This window comes from Aythya fuligula, chromosome 6 (genome assembly GCF_009819795.1).
Source record: "Aythya fuligula isolate bAytFul2 chromosome 6, bAytFul2.pri, whole genome shotgun sequence".
Taxonomy (NCBI): domain Eukaryota; kingdom Metazoa; phylum Chordata; class Aves; order Anseriformes; family Anatidae; genus Aythya; species Aythya fuligula.
The window spans coordinates 11662089-11683939 of record NC_045564.1 but is presented as its reverse complement, the minus strand read 5'-3'; the positions used below and the strand labels follow the sequence as shown (position 1 = coordinate 11683939).

Below are 21851 nucleotides of genomic sequence, written 5' to 3'. Positions count from 1 at the left end.
CTCATTCGACCAAGAATCATTTGATATCCTCTTACCAGGATATTGATATCCATCTTTCTTAGGCACTGATCCAGGCAAAATTGCCTTGCAGAAAAACCTGGCTCTTTTGCCAAACCCAAGCATTACTAAAAAAAAAAATATAAAAAAATGAATGTAACTCAAACTCCTTATTAACTCTATAAAAATAATTATTTGCTAGTCTCTTACTTACCTTCAAACACATGAAGTATTTGAGTAACTTCACATTCTCTTTCTGAATTAGGTTCACTGCAGTATTAGATCAGGCAGAAATTTCAAAACTGTGTTTAGTCAGCGTGACTCAACCACCAGGCTATTTCAGCTTGAACAAAAGGTCTGTCTAAACTGAACTAAAAGATGAAGGCTTGTACCATAGCAGATCCACCTAACACTGAATATCTTTTCCACGGTGGAAGAAATTACTACATAAGTTTTATCACAGGATATTCATGGAAAACATACTGTAAGATCATGCTTTGTAAACATTTGTACAAACAATTCAGAGACTATTGGCTTTGGAATGAGTTCTTAAGTACTTGGTGTTATGCAGGGCAGTAATAAACAACTAATGCTATGAAAACAAGCAACTTTTAACATAAAGTTACAACAGCAAGAGCAGTGAAGGCTCCTGCATCAAGTAGTTAAAACTGAATATTAATTTAATATTTTATTATAAAGTTCATAGCATTACAGAGTTTAGCATGGCACAATATGTAACCTTGTTACAGATGCAGTATTTGCTTTTGCTTGGTACAAAAAAGCTGAACAGCAGCATAACTCTTGTTAGATTGAATCTAGAATTTGAATGAACTTGTTTCTTCTGAATAGGAATGAATCAGTGATTTAAAATAAAAAGGCTGCATTTTTAAACCTGAAATATGTGCAGAATTCCTATCAGTACAGTAGGAGAATATGCTAGAGATGTGTGCAATCTTGAAAGTTATGTCCCAACCCAGGTACTACCAATATATTGCAAACAATCTCATTGAGGGGTAAGTCCAAATGTTTTTTCACAACTTTCAGAATTATTTCCAAGAGTCTTCCTCACAGCTGGTGTACTCTCCCCACCCCACCTTATGTCCCTTTATGCAGTGCATCAAGTACTGACATTCATAATTATTGTAAAAAAAAACAAAAAACAAAACAAAAAAAAAAAAAACAAAGCACATTGGTCCATGATAGTTCTCGTAAGTTTCCTTCAGGAATTCCAGTCAATTCTCCATTCTAAGACAGCAATAACTGTTATAATGGATTTATGAAATTAAATGCAATCTGAAAGGTGAAGGTCTGTGAAGATTAGTATCTCCATTTTCCTAAGTTTTTCAACAGTTTTAAAAACATAACAAATGAATTCAGATGCTATTCAGAAAGTCCCTAGATTTTGGTGCTTTAGCCTTGTGATTTTCTGGTTTCACATGTTGTAGGCAACGTAAATAGGATCCAGCTGGTCAGCTAAAAATCCATCTCTCAAGTGCATTCGTTGTTTTTCACCACGGGAATTGATAGGAATAACACCTGGGTCCACAATGACTACAACACCTACTATGAGGTAATGTTCCTCCAGAACCACATTTGTTACCAGTGCAACCAGGTCCAATGCTTCTTGTTCTGAGCCTTCTAATTCCACAACCACCACAAGCAAGTTGGTCCATGTAAATACAGCACTGTCGGCAGGATGTAAATATTAATGGTGAGAAAAAGAAAGCAAACCACAGTCAAAGGAAGCTACCAAAGACAGACTTACTGCAAATAATTTGTGTAAGGACTTGAACAATATACGTAATGTGAAAAAGCAGTATAATAATATGAATATGTATAAATCAAGAGATATCAAAGCTGTAAGTTCTAGGGATATTCTCTGCCAACCACTTCTCAAATTGTCTCTGTAAAAACTCTAAGTGGGTCTTTTTCTCCTATATGCATGCAATCACATATTTAGAAGTCCTTTACACTTACGTATTAACATAAGTACCATTGAGATTTCAATCAGTGTGTGCATGCTTGCTATTAATGTACTTTTATAAATTTCCAGAGATTCAGAGAATCATAGAATCATTAAGGTTGTAAAAGACCTCCAAGATCACCCGCTCCAACCATCACCCTACCAGCAATGTCACCCTAAGAACCATGTCCCTAAGAACCACGTCCAACCTTTCCTTAAACATCCCCAGGGTTGGTGACTCCACCACTTCCCTGGGCAATCCGTTCCAATGCCTGACTGCTCTTTCTGAGAAGAAATGTCTCCTCGTTTCCAACCTAAACCTCCCCTGGTGCAACTTGAGGCCTTTCCCTCTAGCCCTATCGCTAGTTATCAGTGAAAAGAGGCCGACCCCCAGATGGGCCTTCCAGATCCACTCAGTATCTATCCCTGTCACTGAAGGGATAGACAAAAACACCACCTGTGCACCTGCTCCACCCACTAACCACCCCAGTCTCCTGAAGCCCCTTTTGACAGCCTTCAGGCTTCTCTCTGCAATTTCATCACTAGCAGCCTGAATTATCACTAAGGGCTAATAATCAGAGGGGTGATCAAAGTCAGGAAGTTTCCTGGTAATGTCCCCGACCCAGGCCCCAGGTAGGCAGCAGACTTTCCAACAGGGAGGGTCTGGCCAACATACGGGGCCATCTGCTCCCCTCAGAAGGGAGTCGCCTGCAACCATTACCCTTCTTTCCTTCTTGGTGGAGGAAGTATTGAGGCATGGAATAGACTTCCTTGCCCTAGACAACCTCCTGTATGACTTTCCCCCCCATCTTCACCACCATGAAGACAAAGACACACGATAATTACAACAAGCAAGCACTACCACTTTGTGACTGAAGAGGACCTACAGCCAAATGGCATGTATCATCTTATTAGTACAAAATGAGAATAATATATGTTAAAAGATATCATTCTATGATTCGAGAAATCCTAGAGATGTACAACATCCAAGGGCATACATTCTGACCACTGTGAAAATCAGCAATACAACTTGAAAGTGTTCTGCCACCCTGTTCATATTGTGCCCTCTCCTTGTCTTTGACTGAAGATCAAACTCTGATGAAGGTGTGGAGTTCTTTATTGTTGTTATTTTTTGTTTGTTTGTTTGAGTGGTAAAAAAGGGTGTTATATTTCAGTTGGTTATTCTCACTGCAGTATTTTCTAAGCAAGGCTTTAGTAAGCTCAACTCTATATCTTGCTATAGACTCAACTAACTCAATCTAGCTTTCTGTCCTGCAAAATTTGATTCTTTCTATTTTGGAAGATATAAAAGGATACAGAAAAATAACTGAACCATAACTCTTACCATTCTGCAATGCTCTTATGTGCTCTTATTACAGATGTCTCTATATCAATGGGGTGGTACCTCATTCCTCTGAGCTCCAGTGTTTCATCCAAAGAGCCTACGACATACAGGGCATCGTGCCTCTCTGCGACAGAACACAGACATTACAAACATCAACAGATCTGAAGAACAGACATCCTCATTTGTACGTGCTTATTCCTGATGTTACAAGACATTGCTGGTTCTTCTGAGGAGAAAGTCCATAATACACATCATGCTTTACCATTTTTAAAGATGAAGAATTGTGAGGTCATTTAGCACTTATGTATATTGACTCAAAGCAAAAGAAACCAGACTAAAAATAATTTCTGTTATCCAGTTCTGTTACTTCTCTTACATAACATGATCTCAGTTCATAAAACTAATCAAAATCCATCTTTTCCTCCCACTATTCTTACCAAAGAACTTCTCTCCAATCAAAAGGAGGAGAGATTTCCTTTTTATTTTATTTTTTAAAGAATTTATACCCACTTTTTCTCATGACAGCAACATTTTTCTCAACTTAAGTTCCCCACAGTTAATGAAGAGAACAAACCTATTACCTTAGCTTTCCTAGGTTAAACACACAAAGCTCTTCTAGACCTTACAGAACACGCTCTCCAAACTGACATGCTCATCCTGTAACTCTGTCCGAAAGGAATTGTTCTTTTTTCTTCTGTGCCTATTTTAGAATTCTGCTCAGTCATGTAACGAGACTAAAAACTACTGGGAAGCAGCACTATCTTTCATTCACATTTGCTAATAATGTGGTAATTTATGACAGCTGTTCTCTCAAATGCTAACAAACTTAAGGACAACTGACATTGCTCCACAGCAGGAATATCTTTATATGTGATTTTTTAGAAAGCTACAAGACACAAAAAAGTGCTGTAGTAATCTAGTGCCTTGCCATCTGCAACTTCTCGTTGTGAACATCTGCTTGCAATTCCCCTTTCTTTCCACTACCAGCTTTCTCCAGAAGAGGGAGCCACTCCACATTTCCAGAAGTGGAAAAAAAAATGTTCTATCTTGTATCATGGGCGATTACAGGATCTATAAAAGGTATCTGTGAACGCCCTATTTATCCAGTGACAGCAATGAGGGGGAGACAGATACTATCAATGGAGATATCACTGTTCATTTAAGTTCAATCACAAGCAATCGCAGGTACATTGCTAACAAGTTTTTCTTCCATCTGTGTACATTTCTCAAGTTCAGACACTGGTTTAAATTAGAAAAAAAAGAGAAAGAAAAAAAGGAGATGAACACTATTTATATATTGGAAAAAAATAAGGATAAGTTACTCCTCTAGACATTTCACTTCTGAAAGGCTGGGAAATTGCTGATATTTGTGCATGTCCTAGAACTGCTGAATGACTTACCATTATTAGTATTATCTAGATCAGCACTGAAATACTGTATTCTCTCTGTACAAAAGAGGTTTACGCAAGAAGTAAGTAGAAAGTCTCTAGTGCTCTTAACAAGCACACTCATATTATTTTGTTTAAATGGATATAAAGGAAGAGGATCCTACTTTCTAAATGAAAAGTGCATTACGAATTTCTCCTTTTGCATGATTACCCAGTATCATTATAATCAATGAACGTATATAGAGTAAAGATTCCTTTTATATTCAGCTCTCTTATGGAAGCCAGGATAATCTTGCAGGACAGCTTACTCTTTGCTAGGCTCAGCTACCCCAATGAGTTTCAGCACATGCTTCTCTAAGTGTATCTGTTTCCTCTCACCTCCACTAGCATCAGTAAGTTCAGTTCTGCGCAGAAAGCCAAGGTATCCAGTCCGAGCCCATATGGTCTGAGTGTCTCCAAAACTCAATCGAGCAGTAAAGTGATCAGCGTGCAGTGCTTCTTCTCCATACACTGTGTAGTAACCAGTAGCATTATGCGGACTACTCACCCATATCTAGGGGGTAAAAAAAAAAAAAAAAAGAAAAAAAAAAGAGAACTATTCCAATACAAATAAAGGTGATTTTGCCAGATCTGGGCAGCGTAATTTATTGATTTAAATTTTAGGAGCTGTTTTACTAAAATAATTAATTTCTGGCTCAGAGTAAATGACCAGGAAAAAGGATTAAAAAACATTTTACATACATGTAATTGGGGACAGTCAAGAGAAAAAATGAACTAGGCATTTGACATACTGGAAAAGGACACCCACCAACCAGCTATCTTCTACTAGAAGGGCATCTTAATAAGCACAAATCCAAATGTATATAAAACACAGATTAAACCAAGCAGCAAATTACCTCATTACTACTATCCACTGATGGAGTATATAATGATACACAGTATCTACTCACTTCCTCATGTAACTACCAATCAGACACAGACTTGTTAACTGATACCACCTGGTCCTAGCATGCAATAGTTTGGCACAGGAGGGAGAAATCCATGCAAACATTCACATAAATATCTGAACCATTCCAGCTCTCTGCTGAATTCATTTCCTTGCCACATCAATTTGATTGTGGCTGTCTAAGTATGACATGAATTTACCTAATATGATTTATCTATATATGATATCACTGCTGATAAACAAAATATCGGAAGCTTTACCTCTCCTAAATGTGAGTCTCCCAGAGGTCCCTTGGTTTCTGTGTGTGCTATGATGACCTTTACTCCTGGAAGAATCTTCAACAGAAAACAAAGGTTTAAAACTGAAGTTAACAGAAGTTGAATTCATCAAAAGAAAGGTAAGTTAATAATGCAAAGCCACAGAAGTCAATCCATGCAAATCTTCCCTTTCTACTCTTTACTCCATGGGTATCAATCAGTTCTTCCTACTAAGTTGATTAATCATTTAAATTCTAAGCAGCTATTTTGCAGCTTGTATTTAGCTACAGAACTGATCTTTCACACCTGGAAAATGCCTTGTGTGAAGGCCTGTGATTTTTTCAGTTACAGCAACATATACTACCTATTTCTTCATTTTACAATCTTTGCTTCACTTTTATCAGCTGTTCATGTCATGCTCTCTCTAGTGCCTCTCCTAGATATACTGTGATTAGTGAAGCACATTCAGCCTGACATTGCTCAGACTCTGTACTGAGAGAAACAGTTCACCATCCAGATAGGGATAGTGAGGAAAAAAGATTGCTCTCAGTCTCTCACCTTCCCAGACTCCATAAGTGGCAGACTGTGGGGAGAACCTCTCTCTACCAAACGTACCCTGAGAAAATAAAAGAAAAATGCATTTGTACAGAGATCCATGAACTTAAATAGAAGTTAAATAAACTTAAATAGACGTGTTTCATGATATCAGTGCAGCTAAGGATAGGATAACACTGGATATCGTGAAGCACGTCTATTTAAGTTTATTTAACTTCTGACACTCAATTATTCACAAGACAGTTAAGAGTTTCTAGCTGTCTTCAAGACTTTAGTATTAGCATTCCCATATACCCGTTTCCTTTAAGAATCAGAAACTCATCTCTCCAGAGAGATGAATAACTCATTCCAGAAGAGCTCTAGGGTTGCAGTTTCACCAGCATTTTTTACTTTCATCATCTTTATTGAACTCTCCTGGACCTCTGCTTGCCACACTGAACCATAGCAGCCCCAGTAGGAATTACAAAAAGTAAGGAGCAAGAAACCTAAAAAAAAAAAAGGATTACACTGTCCATTAGTGGCATAACTTATGAAGATATTACAGTTGCAGAAGGAGCAAAAATTGAGTGCAATAGGAGAGGTGTACAAGAGAAACGGCTCCTACACACTATGCATTATTTTACTAAACCAACACACATAGGCTAGAACTGATTAGCACCATGGGAGCTTTGAGGCTATGGCTGAACTTAACAATGTATCTCAGGCAAATCGTAGTGCTATATTAAATAAAGAAAAAATGAGCGATTTACATGGATCTGGTCAAATGCCAGATGAAGATCATGCACATGATGCTTGTTTTCTAGTAACTAAGATTTAACCTTCCAAAAATTACAGAACAGTAGTCAAAAAAAAAACCTGCCAGTTAAGCCCCTGATTGAAATAATAAGCCCCTGATTCAAAACAATCAATTAAGAAGATTTTTTTATATCAATACTAAGTATTAAGTTTCTTAAAGTAAGTACAGAAACAAATATGTATGAACATATGTATGATGTATGAACACTACTAAAATTAGTCTGAACTTGGTAATGCCAGCAATTTTATCAGCTAAGTTAACCAAGAGACAAGATAATGCAAAAATTATTGACTACAGAATTAAGACAGATAGAATGTATCCTCAACAAGATTCCAGATGATGTTTACATGTTCTGTCTGAAGAAAAAAAAAAGTCTAAGTACAGCTAACTGTAATTTTTCCACTATTTCAAGGATTGTTATAGAGAAGATGAAGCCCAATTGCTCTGAGCTGTACATCATAAGGAGAAGAGGTCAGGCACATAAGCTGCAAGAAGGGAGACAACAGTAAGAAATTTATTGTCCTACAGCTGGATGTCAGCCTCAGGACATGTACCCAAAGGAAAATCCCCACTTTTGGAGATTTTCCAAACAAAACTGGTCCTGGCCCTCAGTAATGCATTGAAGCCTTGGAAGTTGGCCCTGCATTGAGCATGAGGGATGTCCTGAGATCCTGCCCACCCAAATCTTTCTGTGATTCTGTGACTAACCAGCCAACTGGGAAATCACCTTTTGCTGGTGGTACAGTTAACTACGAAACAGCTAATGAGTCTGGATTATAGAATATGGATGAACAGACAGCAACTTAAGTTAGGGTGCAAAAAGGAAGAGCAGAAGAAATGATGGAGGAGGAGATAGAACTTTCTCCTCTGCAGTCATTTAATGGTTAATGTTATGTTATGTACCATAACATAATCTGTACCTGTCATGTCGAAGTGCTCTCATATCTACATAGACCGTTGTTGGATCTGGTCCTGCTGTTCCCTATGAATACAAAGGACGAAACAAAATCAACAGAAGCCAGAAAATCCTATTTTCATAGCCATATAAACTCAAAAATTCCTCTCCCTCTTTTACTGACATTTATAAAGTACTGTCCTAATCTACCAAAAAAATAGTCAGAGTACTCACCCTCTAGAGTGACTGTCATAAAGCATTGATGTTTTATGCAATTATATAACAATTTCAGAAATGTTTGCATTTTACAATAGAAATTAGTAAATTTATTTGTAGAAATTAGTAAATCAATGCACAAGTGAAGTATGTATATATACAGTTAAACCTTTAAGTTTACAAAGTTTTACAAAATTACACCTCTTTTAAAAACACTACATAGCAAGTGCAAAGTATGTGAGCATAAACCTACACGGGCATAACCCCTTTCCTAAAGCTCAGCTGTTCTACTTCATAGAAGTTTTGCTAACTTTGAAGAAAAAAACATTCAACTAAAACATACCTCTAACCATCCGCTATCTTTTCAATGCTCCTGCAAGTAATGGCCTAGACAGAGGCAGACATCTTGCAGTCAGAAGATAAACCTTCTGACCAACTCTGGAGGAAGGTCAGACTCCTAAAATAAATTAATTTCCCAACATGGCAACAGGGGACTTTTTTCTTTTTTCCAGCAGAGTTTAATCTCAAGGCAACTAGAAACTACTGTGAAATGCATATTTAAGCTAAAAAATGTAGGCAGAGTCAGTGATTATTCTCTCCCATGCAGGGAAACATAGCATAGCTGCTCATTTTAGAAGTTTTGAAAAATTAGGCTGCTTTTTTATCCCCTCCAGAGCAGGGAACAGTAACAATGTCTTTATAACAGCATTGCTTTCTAAATCTGTAGCACTGCTAAGGCTCAGGGAAACCGATGGCCATACCAGATTGGCATTATGGTGTTTACTTTTTAGGAAGATACCACTCATTAACATAATTCCTTGCTATAGCCCCATACTGCATGTTTGAGAAAGAGGTTTTGTATTTCAGCTACAAGTGCTTTTTTTTTGGGGGGGGGGAAGGACAGACGGACACAAAACACTTCTTTAGAAAAAAAATCACTTGTCCTCTTTCAAGTGAAAACTCCCTCAACTAGGATACATTCCTTATAGAGTTTTACCACTGAACCAGACTGACTTTAGGACATTACAAGCACACACATGCATCACTATACCTGCTCAGCCAGCTTGCCCAGCCTGTTTGGCTGACAGTGGGACCACAAACAGAAGTAACAGAAGCCATCAAAGTGTGTGAAACAGAGAAAAAGGGGAAGAAGAAAATACAAACAAAGAGGCACTGGAGACATAAGATACACACAGTAAGACAGAAAACAAAACTCATACTGTTTCAGAGTGAAAAGAAAATTCGTATTTCAGATTACTTAAGAGCCTGTTTTTTTTTTGTTTTTTTTTTTTTTTAAAGTGATTCACTGGGAAACATGCAAGTCCCAGTAAATAAACAAGAGGCTTAAAGCAGATCATACATAATGTCTGCTGTCCTATCATAAATCCCTCCTCCATCTGCAAGCATCTAAACGCTACTTGTAACTTCAGAAGTAACTTTTACTTCTCAGTCGACCAGTCCAGTAAGGTGGTAAGCTGTCATTGATTTATTTGCATGCTAAATTGTATCAAATACTCAGTTTGGCTACAAATCTATTCATTTAAATTCAACAACATAAAATGTCAGATACAGTTATGCTTTAGAAGAATGTGGGAAAGGTTAAAAGTAAACTAAAAATAGAATGAAAACAAAGATAAAGAGGTATAAAATGAGGAGAAAGCTTAAATGCCCAGAAGTCCTACATTATTCACAATTATCCTGGAATACTCTCCTGGAAAAAATGTTGATTTGGTGTTTTTTGTTTGTTTCTGTTGTTGTTGTTTTTTTGCTTGCTTTATGCTAGTTTAAGACAGAGTATTCTACCATAAAAAGAGACTGAAGATTTCTCATATTGCTGCCTGTGAATTATCAGAAGTTCTTGATATCATCAAGATAGAATAGCTCAGTGTTATTCTAAGTATGGTCTTCTAGATTATTAAGGCTGCTCTTAGATTAATGTCATAGGTATGTGCCTTCAAGTTAGACTGCACAGGAAGTTCTTACCTAGCCCCAAACTGCTATAGCCTATTTAGTTTGAACAGTTTGAACAACAGATAGCCAACATATATTTTTAAAATCCTTTTTCAGACAGGCCATTCAGAAAGTTATTCTTTGACCCTTGGCATCTGAAATGTTCTATTCAAGGAACTTTCAGTCTTTCTTCACAATCTTCTTCATTTCATCTATATCTATATTTTTTCTATTTTTCTACTGATTCATAAAATCACTCTGGCCATATTTCTTTATAACTGGTTATCTAGAGGGTGTTAATATTTTCTCCTTTAATATGTGCAAAAAAAAATAAAGAAACTAAATGAGCAGTTATGAATGACAACATAATTAAGAAGCTGTTGGTTAAATTACACATATGAGATTAGTGTCAACTGAATACTAAGCTATCAAAGACACGTCTGGACAACTGCATGTCATTGTCTCCAGTCTGTGACACGGGGATGTGTAATACACATGCCTATTCTCCCTCTCAAAGCTTCCCATTTTATACCTTTAATTGAAAGTAAGTCCAACTCTTATATGGAATGAGACAAACGTATTTGCATGTTGATAGTGGTCATTTGAAATCTTTCAAAGTGAAAAGAAAACTGTCAACCTTGATAGTTTTCTTGGGTCTTTGAGATAAGAGTTTTTATTTGAGGAACTCTTATCTTCATTTAATTCTACATATACATCAGCTATTTTTCAACAGGCAAAATCTGAATCACATGAAAGCTGAAATTGCATTGCTCAAAATATTTACCATATTTATGAACAGGAAGATATGTATTTAATTTAGTACTGTTCCTGCATAGCAGGAAGGAAAGAAGTTTTGTAATGCTGATCCTCCAAATTAGACAGGCAAATCAACACTATAATTCACAACTTATAACTTTATTCAACTGGGTGAAGAAACAGCAAGCAATGGAGCTCTAGATTATGTAGCTTATTAGAAAAAAATAACACAGCTGAATATGACTTCCTATAAAGTTCCCAGAGATACTGTGTGTAAGAGTAAGGAATAAGCAGTTTAATCTCACCTGTAAGCAAATTGCTACGTTGACCCTGCACCCAAATGTAGTGCTCACTGCACGAGCAGAGAGGCCCAGGTCTTTGAATAACTTAGAGAAAGACTGTGTTAATGTAATCCTTGGTCTCTCCTCTGCAACCACCATGCATGTTCGCACACAAGACAAGTTAACTCCTTTCATCTGAGGGGTTAAATAAAGAAAACAATACATTTTAAGTCTGAAATCAGCATTTCTACAAATAAACCATTTTAATTTGTGGAACTGGCTGTCTTTAAAAACTGACATGAATTCGTTAAACAATATGAACACAAACTGCATTCAGTTTGGCTCCAGCCAAGCAGGACAGCCCTCTAAAACTGTGCCAAACAGTTTTGTGTCACAGTGTGATGCGCAAGACAGAAACCGCTCACATCACGTAGCTGTGACAGACACTCATCATTTTGAGCTGAAAAAACACAAAACATTATTGTGTCTCAGGGAGGGGCAGGCATCCACATGAAGCTCACAAGATACCTGCTTGCTCCAAATGCTACACAGTTCAGATAAAGGCAGAGCACTCAAGATGTTATGAATACTCATCAGCATCAATATGAAACCAAAACAACTGGCTGTGGGCCAAGATTCCCTTCAGTGAGGCCCAGGAGAACAGAGGAACAAAAGTTTTTGTTAGTTTGTTTTGTTTTCTTTTCTTTCTATACTGAGAATAAGCACAATGTAGTTGCCTTCTTGCAAGCAACAAGCTGCCAAACATTCCCAGCAGAGGTCCTGAGCAGCTTAGTTACTAAAGCCATGGAAACTCTCCTGAGACTGAGACAGAAGTGCTTTCTCAAATCAATTAAACTTCAATTAAGAGATTTTCCTCAAAATAAATGGGTGTAAAGTGTGTAACTACAACTGTTAGAAAGATTACATCAGTTTTAGAATTCAATATTGTTTGTCTGAAAAGACCCTAAAGCAGGTGAGACTTGGCAAGTGTGGGGTTGGGCAGTCAGGGGGTGAAGGTATTTGCTTTTTTTTCATGTGTGTTTTGTTTTGTCTGTTTGGCTGGGTTTTTATTTTTGCCTTTCTAAGTATTTTGTCCAAAATTTCAGAAATACACAGCAGCACGGAGGAGGCAAAAAAAACCAGTTGAGAACGTAAGATGTCTCCCCCCTCAGAAATGCAAGAGATGAAATTTTCAGCAATCTCAACATTTCCTGCAAAACAAGTGATAATTAAAAGCTCTCAAAGAAACACTTAGAGGACCATGTTCTACAGGACAAAATGAAGTATTTTTAGGAAAATACATGTATTTGTATGTCAGCGTGCTGAAGAGACAAGTCCACTTACCCGCAGCATGTCGGTCTGTGTTCCAAGCCCTTTGGTGCACATCTCCATCACTGAGTACGAGCAGAAAGTGACACGCACTTTGTATTGACTTACAGCAGACAACCAGAGAGATACATTGCTCTCCAGTTCCAGAGGAGGGACAAGAATAGACTGATGACCTGAATATACACTAAGGAAAAGAAGAAAACAAGCATGAAAACTTCAAGCCATCATAAAAAGCGAGAAGTTACTCAAAGAAAAAGGGAACCAAACAACAACAGGAAAAGTGAGAGCTTGATATGAACTTCAACTCAGCTCTTTAGAAAGCAAGCATCTCACTGGATTTTCAACTGATTAGTTGGCAAGGCACTATGGGTTAAAGTTAAGCCACAAACTTCAAGGTGAATTTATCTGTCCTGCAGTAAGTTGCACTGAATTACAGGCAAATAAATTCTCAATGCCTTGAAATTTAGGCAACTTTTCATTTTCACATATGTAAACTACAGTAAGAGAGAGGGTAAGAATACATGTGCCATCCCACAAACCTGTGCCTTCTTTGCAAAGCCTGCTTCCCATGGCAGGCTGTGGTTGCAGCTCTGTCTCTTAGACCTGTTATCTCTGCCTGCTAGGCATAGCATGCAGTCAACACAGCTTGCACGAGAGGCACTGCCTGCCTAGCCTTGACCTAAGAATCAACATCGCCCTGGCAGCTTTCACTGCGGACTCAGAGTTATGAGGAAGCATTCATGCTCTTTGGCTCCCACCTCACTCACACTCACTGCCCCTCCTCACTCTTCTCTCACCCTCTCCACAAGCACCCAATATCCAGCACAGACTGTGTGCCTTGCAGCAAACGCCACTCATGTCTGCATCCAGGAAAAGCACCTGTCTAAATCTGCGTGGTGAATGAGAAGAGAGATTTGGTAGGAATGATATTTCTGCAGGGAGGTGACAGTTAGAATAGAAAACATGAACATTGTTCAGGGGAGAAGTTCAAAACCATCAGAGTTTCAAAGAAAGCAATTTCAAAGAGTTTCAAAGTTTTCAGAAGTTCAAAACCATCAGAGGAGATAACCATGAAAACACTTCAGTTCCTTTTTTCCCTCCCTTGGATTTTGTGTCTAATTAATTCCACTTGCAAAACCAAAGTTACTTAAGTAACTGACTGACTTAAATCAACTCTTTTACTACAAAATGCATATTGGTATGAATGTTGTATGTTTTTATGAAATGCCTACAAAAAGTTAATCTGGGGTTACTCTTATAGTCTCATCCACTACAACTAGCTGGGATTCTACAGAAGTGAGGAAAAAGATGGGGACATATGAGAAAACCTATGATTCAGTAACATACCTGCACAAGCACCATAGTGCAAATCCCAAACCACAATAAGGGTCAAGGCAGATGGCAATCTGACGTGAAGGGTATAGCTCACACTGTAGCTTTATAGAACGACATAAGGCACTTGTAGCTGCATGTGACATCTGTAAGAAGAAAGCAGGCTGTCTTCAAGGATTTTTTTAAAAAGAGGTATCACATTTAATACCAACAGAAATGCTTGTTGTAGAAGATACAGCAACTGGTAGTGATTCTTTTTACATGCCTGTGAAACAGGAAAGGGATATAAGCCCAAATTTTTAGCTACTTATCAGGCTATCTGTAAGTGATACCTGTGATGTCAAATAATGTCAAGGAATGTCTAATATTGCTGTGATAAATTGCAATTGAAAACATTTGTGAACTTCACCACAAACACCCTCCCTTTAGTCCCCTCAGTGATTCCTCACATACAACCAGGTAGGAATGAATGCTTCCAAAAAGTGCATCAAGAAACTTTAATGTCATGCACATTTTAGAACAAGCCTTCTGAACACTAAGATGACCCACTGGCAGAAGGAATGAATGTGAAATATGCCAATATATAAGAAAATTAAATTTAACAGCCTCTCTTCAAGTACTCTACCTTTACTCCTGCTAATATGCCAGTAGTAGACACGCTGAAGTCCAGATATGCCAGCATATCTGGAGATGTAGGTCTGAAAATATTAGCCAGCTTCTTTTTCGGCATATCATCTAGAAAGACCACAGGATTAAAATGTATCTTCACAGAATTAACACTGGATGCTTTCTATAGGTCCTGGATGGCTATGTCAATGCAATGCAAGAGACATCCATTTAATTAGGCAGCTATGGTATAACTACAACAACAATAATCCGTCTCCAACCTATATACATTTTATCTAGTGGACAAACATTCTGTACCTGTATCCAAAATAGTGGGCCAAGTCTTAATATCTACAGCTGCTGCAGCTTCTTTGGACTTCAGCAGTTTCATTATCACTTGTGTGGTAAGTATACATGCAGACTTACTGACCTGTAAAAACAAAACACAGCATTAAAAACATTGTAAAGCCAGTTAACGAATTCTCCAGGAATTTCATATCCATGTGAACGAGATAACTAGTAAGCTGAATACATGAAGAAAAGCAGCGGAAGTAAAGGAAAATAATTTACAATAGCAGAAAGAACATTTTAAACGAGTTTTAAAAGAAGTATTGATTGACTCAGTCACTGCACACTGATTTTCTTCTGACTTATTTTACACTGAGTGTGGCAAAATAATTTATCAGGCAATGTCACTATCAGCATCAACTGACCTACACCCACCACAAGCATTAAAAGAGAAATGTCTTATACGTACCTCTACAATCATTTTGACAGTGGGCAGAGTGGTAGCAAGATTCTGTGGATGAGGTGGGCGAACGGTGATAGGTATACAGCCAGCATATAAGCAGCCATAGAAAGTCGCTATTAAGTCTACGCCTGTAAAGAATATTTGTGAAATTAAAGCTATTTTATCAGAACAAAAGGCCAAACCCTTTCAGCAAGATCAAAATATGCACTGAGAAATTTTATTTTATTAAGATGTAAGGATTTGTCACAAAGGTCTTTTCAAAACAACCGCCTATTCTTGGCCAAACTCAATCATATAAGGTTAAAATAATTTGTATTTGAGAGTTAGCAAAAAGTATTTAAAATCTAAAAACTTTAAAATTGTTAGAAATTTATTTTCATGGACAGGCAGCATAAAAGATATTAAAAAAAAAAAAAAGAAGGTACTGTAAGGTTGTGAAGATGACTCAAATTCTTTTTAAAAGTATTTTTTCACAACTGTAACTATGAAATACTCAGTCATCCCACTTTTAGAGGATTTTTTTTTCCTGAGGTACGCTTGTAAATACACACTAATAATGCAATTCTGAGGTCCAGATTTCACTTCTGTAGGCAGTCATTCAGAAAAAAACAGGTGGTCATGAAAATATCAACACTGACATCCCTAATCTTACTTTCCATGGATACATATCCAGTTTTATTCAATTTCCTGAGCCTGAAAATCCAAAATTTTTCATGTGGTTTAGAACAAACTATATTTGGGTAACTGTCCAGACATCTGGAGTGGTTAGATAAAGAGTTTGGTAAATTCAGTTTGACATTCTGAGAAGCAGCTTATTAATAAAACAACAAGTCTCTTCCTTGACATGTTAAGTCACTACCATATATAACTATATTAAAAGGATGTTCGAATGTTTTCTTGGCAAGAGCTGTTTCTTTTTTTATGATGTCTGACTTTGACTTTTCCTGTTTGTATTGCCTTACCCGGAGGATAAACCAGGGCTACATGGTCACCAACATTCAGTCGTCCTTTCTCCATCAGTGCAACTGCCACTCTCTCTGCTCTCTTGTGCAATTGTATGCATGATGCAGTACTAGTTACAGTGCCCTGCAGAGAACATAGGCAACTTCAGAAAACTTTGCAGAAAACATTTTGACACTGAATAAAGTACATGCTGCAGATACAATATTTCCATTTCATAGCAGTTATTTTAACAATACAGCAGATTTAAAGACTCTGTCAAAATATGCTTCACATTTCAGAAATTGTTATTATGAACTTTTAGCATGTTAGAGTATTCTACAGATATTATCAGAAGCAGTTCTTAAATGTATTTGGTACCACAAAAATAATACCTTACAAATATTTGAAATTTATAGTCCAAGGGAGAAAAAACAGTAGTATCACAGTTATTTTAGCAGCAACTGAAGCACTTCATCTGCTTTGTTTCATTTCAGAGTGTATGAGCATGGGTTACAGAAAGCTATCAATCAAACAATTTTTTCAAATTGTTAACGCTACACTGACTGCAGTGCTTTCCTCTTATTCAACAACTCTTTATTCTATTTCCTTATCTCCTATTACCTTCTCTGCAGATTGGTAGTGACTGTAATCATTTCTGTTCTACCACGTGGAGAAGAGGCCTAAGAAGGGGCCCGTACAGAATCACAGAATGGCCTGGGTTGAAAAGGACCTTAAAGATCATCTAGTTTCAATTCCCCTGCTCTGGGCAGGGTTGCCAAATATATGTATCTGGAGGCACTGTCCAAACCTATGTTTACACTGTGAGATCACATAGTGCATAAACAGCAGAGCCCAGAGGCTTTGGCTCTGCTATATGGCTAGGCCATAAACCTTAATGGTTTCTCTACGCTCACAACAAAAGAATAAATAATCACAAAATCTTAACCACAGAGCTTCTGGAACAGAGAAGAAGGCAGGTATGCACCCGGTCAAAAACTTCAAATTACAGGCGATTAAATCCTACCCTCCTATCTCCTTCCAGTGGCACTTTATCCAGGTGTACATACAGTGGCTGACTAAGCAATCAAACCTCACAGCTGTAGGTTACCTGAAAGTTACCTTTATCTTTCAGGAATTAGGTGACTACAGAACTACTCTACCATACACAACTAAACTTCCAGGTTTTGCAATTAGCATTCTCAAGAGTGTGAAGAGAACACTGCAATGCCTTTGATACAGATAGGCTATTAAACGGACAGAGAAGCAACCAGAGCTGCAGTTGGTATGCACTGTCACTTCTACATCAGTGCATCTCCATGTTGTAGATAGAAAGCACATTTCCTGAAACTGTGTATTTGGACAATCTTCAAATGGGAATAGTTGTATCTTTGGATTACTTAGGCATTCACCAAAAAGTCATGGAGACTACTGAAGGCTTAATCCAGATTTTGATGTGAAGACAGTGAAGGTCGTTTTGCTTCCCAGTCTTAGGAAATGATAACTTATCCTTTATGAGACTACAATCTGATGTAAGAAAAACTGGTAGGACAACCATCTCAGAGGGAAACAGAGACTTAAATCAAGCCTCCCACTATGCAGATAAGGATTATCACAGCAAATGTCTGTTACATAGGTATCCAGTTTCACACCCAAAACAAGCTGCCTCAGCCCAAGCTGTTTGATCCAAAGCCTAATCTGATGCAGGACAGCACTGTCATCCTGCTTGGTTTTACTAAGAAAACCTGCTGAAGTGCAAATCTGTGAGCTAGTCATACACAATAAGAACAGTAAAATCACACAAGTGAGATGGGAACTTCTGCAGCTCAAGGACTTGGGAGAAAAAGATTGACATGAAAAGGTATAGAACAGAAGGGTTTCTCATGTGGAGTGGTGAACACACAATTGTTTAGCATTGCAGCTTATTAGTCCAAACTATTTAAGGCACGTGTTCACAGTAAGATAATTTATTTGTGCTTAAGTTCTGTATCATCTTTTTGCAGTCACCCTTCATCTTTTTGCAAAAAGTAAAAGTTGCCTGAACAAAGTGACCTAGAAAGGGACTTCACATTAAAAACTTTCCTCTTTACTCTGAGAGGTAAACCAATTCTATGGATGGCTTTTAACTATAACCATAATGAAGCAGTTTCACCATAATAAAGAAGTTTCTTATGCTAAACCAGAGTCTCAGTAGAAAAGTCAGAACTTTGAACCATGTCCTAAGCCATTTTGCCTGTCTGAACAAGAGACCCAAAGGCAAATCCCTTACTTCACAGGACTGTTGCTGGACCTTCTGGAAGCCCATATGTTATTTCACATATCTGCGGTACAGTACAGCACAGGGTAGACCCAATTTGTCACTGGGCTGTTATCATCATTGGAAGAGTAGCTAGTGAGTACAGGCTCAAACCAAAATTGACTCCTGGAGACTAATCTTGCCTCCTGGAAAGAAAGGAAGGTAGAACAAGGGGGGGAAATATGCCAGAACAGAAGCAGAAGAATCTAAATCATCTGAATATTATGAAATACACACAGCGGTAGTGCTCCTCAAGCCCAGGGATGCTGAAATACTGAGGAACATAAAAAAGCACAGGTTTCTTTCTTTTTTTTTACATCTCCTTACAAAGTGTTGGATGCCTGGGGTTTGTGAACACTCCAAAACTACTGACAGTAAAGCACAGAACAGAGTAACTACAAGCAAATATGATCTACACACTAAGAAACACGACTGTTGCCTTGTCATATATCATAAGGGCTAAAAAAGCCCTAAATAATATGTATATATAAATACATATACACTGCCTGTGCTCCAAAATTGAAGCATTTACTTATTCGTGTTGGAGTGACATCCTTTTTAGGGGGGAAAGGCTCATAAAGACAAGGCATCTGTCTCCTGAAGAGTATGCAGTGCTTCTGGGAAACAGGACTCCAAAGTTGTTCCGGGGGTTCTCTGCCTAGGCTCTGTATCTTCTAATGAAAAAAAAAAAAACCTCCAGCAGTGATTTCCTCTTTGCCTTATGCTCAGGAACAAAAACTGAACCGTGACTTCCATTAAAATGACGCAAGTTGTTTTCCAGCAGGAAACACAACTGCCGATATGTTTTTAAGTTAGAAATGCAAAATGCACACTAGAATTTTAGACATGGAATAAAATTTTAGATGTAGAAAAATTATGCTGCTTTCTAACCACCAATGATTTATATTTGCTTCAGAACCATGACATCACACATTAAAATAACTTGAAGCATTTTAGGAAAAAGACTTCTATGTGTTTTTGTCTTAGAATTCTTAGAGATCTTGGATGTCTTTTCCAAACTTAGTGAGTCTAATTCAAACAATCCTTTACTGATCTTGACCTTAAAGCAAAATCTAAGATGCATTTCACCTTGGAATTCAACAACAAGAAGAGGGGATGATCTGGAGTTGTCTGAGCTCGCCACTGAAGAACATCTGCTAAATACAGGAACTGAAACAGAAAAAGAATAATAGAAAACATTCAGATTCACTAAGAATGCCCCATTCTTAGTTTCAGCAGAATACCATGACTGTTCTTCCCTAACTTTGAAGAAACCATGTCAAATATTTCATATTACTAGGATGCTTGCATTACCTTTCTTGCTTGATCGTTATCTTCCAACTGGGTAACATCTCTCCCTGAGGCTTGTGCAATTCTCTTTCCAGCAACAAGATTTCCTACTATCATTGAAGCAGGACCAACATCTGCATTTTAAAAAACAGTGCAAAATAAGAAAAATAAAATGTAATAAACATGCAACAATCAATAATTCAGACTGTAGATTGCTATAAATGCCACTTGGAATGTAGACAGGAAAAGATGAAAAGCTAAAACCAAAGACCATATTCCGTAGAGTAAGAGAGACGAGGATAATATGGTACACTAAAGCAGTCTAGTACTGACTCAGTAAGCCGTGGTCTATTTGTACTTCAGTTCTCTTATGTGAGTTACAGTATGTAAGAAGACTCATCTGTGCAAGATTGCCAGTCCTGGAACAATTTACAATATATTTATGGAAGCAGGAAAATGGGACATGCTGTCTGTCTTTGCATTTAACTGGGATTCAAGGTAAACCATAATGCCCCCACTGAGCTCTAGGCTGCTCTGACAACACCACTAGCTTTGCTAAGTTAGGCATCTTGAAGCCATCCAAGATGCACAACCCTGAGCTCTCACATTGCTACCAGGTCACCCTACACTTGCCCTCAGAAACAGACATGTAGACCTTAGCAACATGTTCTGTTTTACTTACCTGGTTGTTTCTGTCGAGGCTTAGGCAGGTTAGTAACGCAAGTATGTGGGCACATCAAGACATTACAAGGGTGCAGAGCACCTTCTAAAAAGCGCTGCTTGGTTTCTGAAACATGAATTCCTCCAAGTGGTGCCTTTGGCAAAGTGTTGGCTGGCACCAAGGCAAGACAGTAGACGCCCACTTGGTGAATGCTATCAATTGCCTTGATAGAGAGAGAACAAAACAAAAAACAACACAACAACAAAATATTCCACATTATCAACTGGATGTAGATAAAGCAAGAATTCAAGTCATTTAATAACATTAAAATTTTTACTTGCACCATAATTTGCAAATAAAGGGTCCAATTCTGCACTCACTGAACTCATAGAAGTTGTGCCATGACTTCAATGGGAGCAGGAGCAGACCCAGGACTTTGCTTGTGCACGCTATCAATGGGATGCCACCTGCACATCAGGGATTAGGAAAGTCTCTTATAAGTGGGCAACAAGTGCAGAGATTTTAAAAAGCCAAAACTATATCACAGCAAATTTAGCACGTATGGCACGATCACAGAAGCACAGTAGAACATAAAACCACAAAAATAGGAAGGGAAACATCTTGCTACCTAAAACTGAGGTGTCCATTTTAGCTATGATACTTCTAAAAATAGAAATAACTAAAATTTCTCTTGTGAAAAACAGCTTATTACCAGGTATGCCCTCCAAAAAGATTAAAAACTGAAATTAGACAGAAACTGTAACTATAAAACTGTGTTGTGCTTAAGAGGTATCTATCTTCCCTTGTTTTCTCTAGTTTTCCCTTAATTTGTCCCCTTGACAGAGTCTTCTTCTATAATTGTGCTCTCACTTTTTACTTTCTTATAACTGTTCAATTCGTTCTGAAATCCTTAAATGCAACTACTGGAATTCCTCCTGACCCCCAAGGAAGCACAATGCAGTAAACAAGAGAAAAAAGTTTTCACTGCTTACTATTGGAGATCTAGAATAAGAACATTAGTGACTTAGATTTTAGGGTCTGTTTTGCTAATTGGCACTAAGTAACCTTAAACATTTTCAGTCTTAACTCTCCCAGCCAGTATGAAATCAGCAGAAACCCACAGAATTAAAACACACAAACTGTCATCCTAGTAATACTAAGTTCAAAAACATTCTGAAAAGAAGTCTTTACTTTTTTTTTTTTTTGTTAACTGTCAGCTCTGAAATACATTCAAAGTCAGCATATTGTAACTCTAGTTACACTGGAAGTTTTTTCTTATGGAAAACAGATGCTCTAAGATTC

General features: G+C 37.7%; 1 protein-coding gene across 1 annotated transcript in view; it reads right to left on the bottom strand.

The window, feature by feature from the left end:
- Positions 1-162: 162 nt before the first annotated feature.
- Positions 163-21851, bottom strand: part of DIP2A (disco interacting protein 2 homolog A) — a 99367-nt gene continuing 77678 nt past the window's right edge. The window contains exons 23-39 of the mRNA XM_032189994.1: positions 20571-20772; positions 19913-20022; positions 19688-19768; positions 16326-16449; positions 15370-15491; positions 14931-15042; positions 14632-14741; positions 14022-14152; positions 12690-12858; positions 11370-11540; positions 9410-9439; positions 8168-8229; positions 6455-6512; positions 5900-5974; positions 5072-5246; positions 3306-3429; positions 163-1682 (exon numbers count right to left, since the gene is read on the bottom strand). Coding sequence (XP_032045885.1) covers positions 1430-1682; positions 3306-3429; positions 5072-5246; positions 5900-5974; positions 6455-6512; positions 8168-8229; positions 9410-9439; positions 11370-11540; positions 12690-12858; positions 14022-14152; positions 14632-14741; positions 14931-15042; positions 15370-15491; positions 16326-16449; positions 19688-19768; positions 19913-20022; positions 20571-20772 — 2109 coding nt within the window. The 3' untranslated portion in view covers positions 163-1429. The remainder of the gene's footprint in view (positions 1683-3305; positions 3430-5071; positions 5247-5899; positions 5975-6454; positions 6513-8167; positions 8230-9409; positions 9440-11369; positions 11541-12689; positions 12859-14021; positions 14153-14631; positions 14742-14930; positions 15043-15369; positions 15492-16325; positions 16450-19687; positions 19769-19912; positions 20023-20570; positions 20773-21851) is intronic.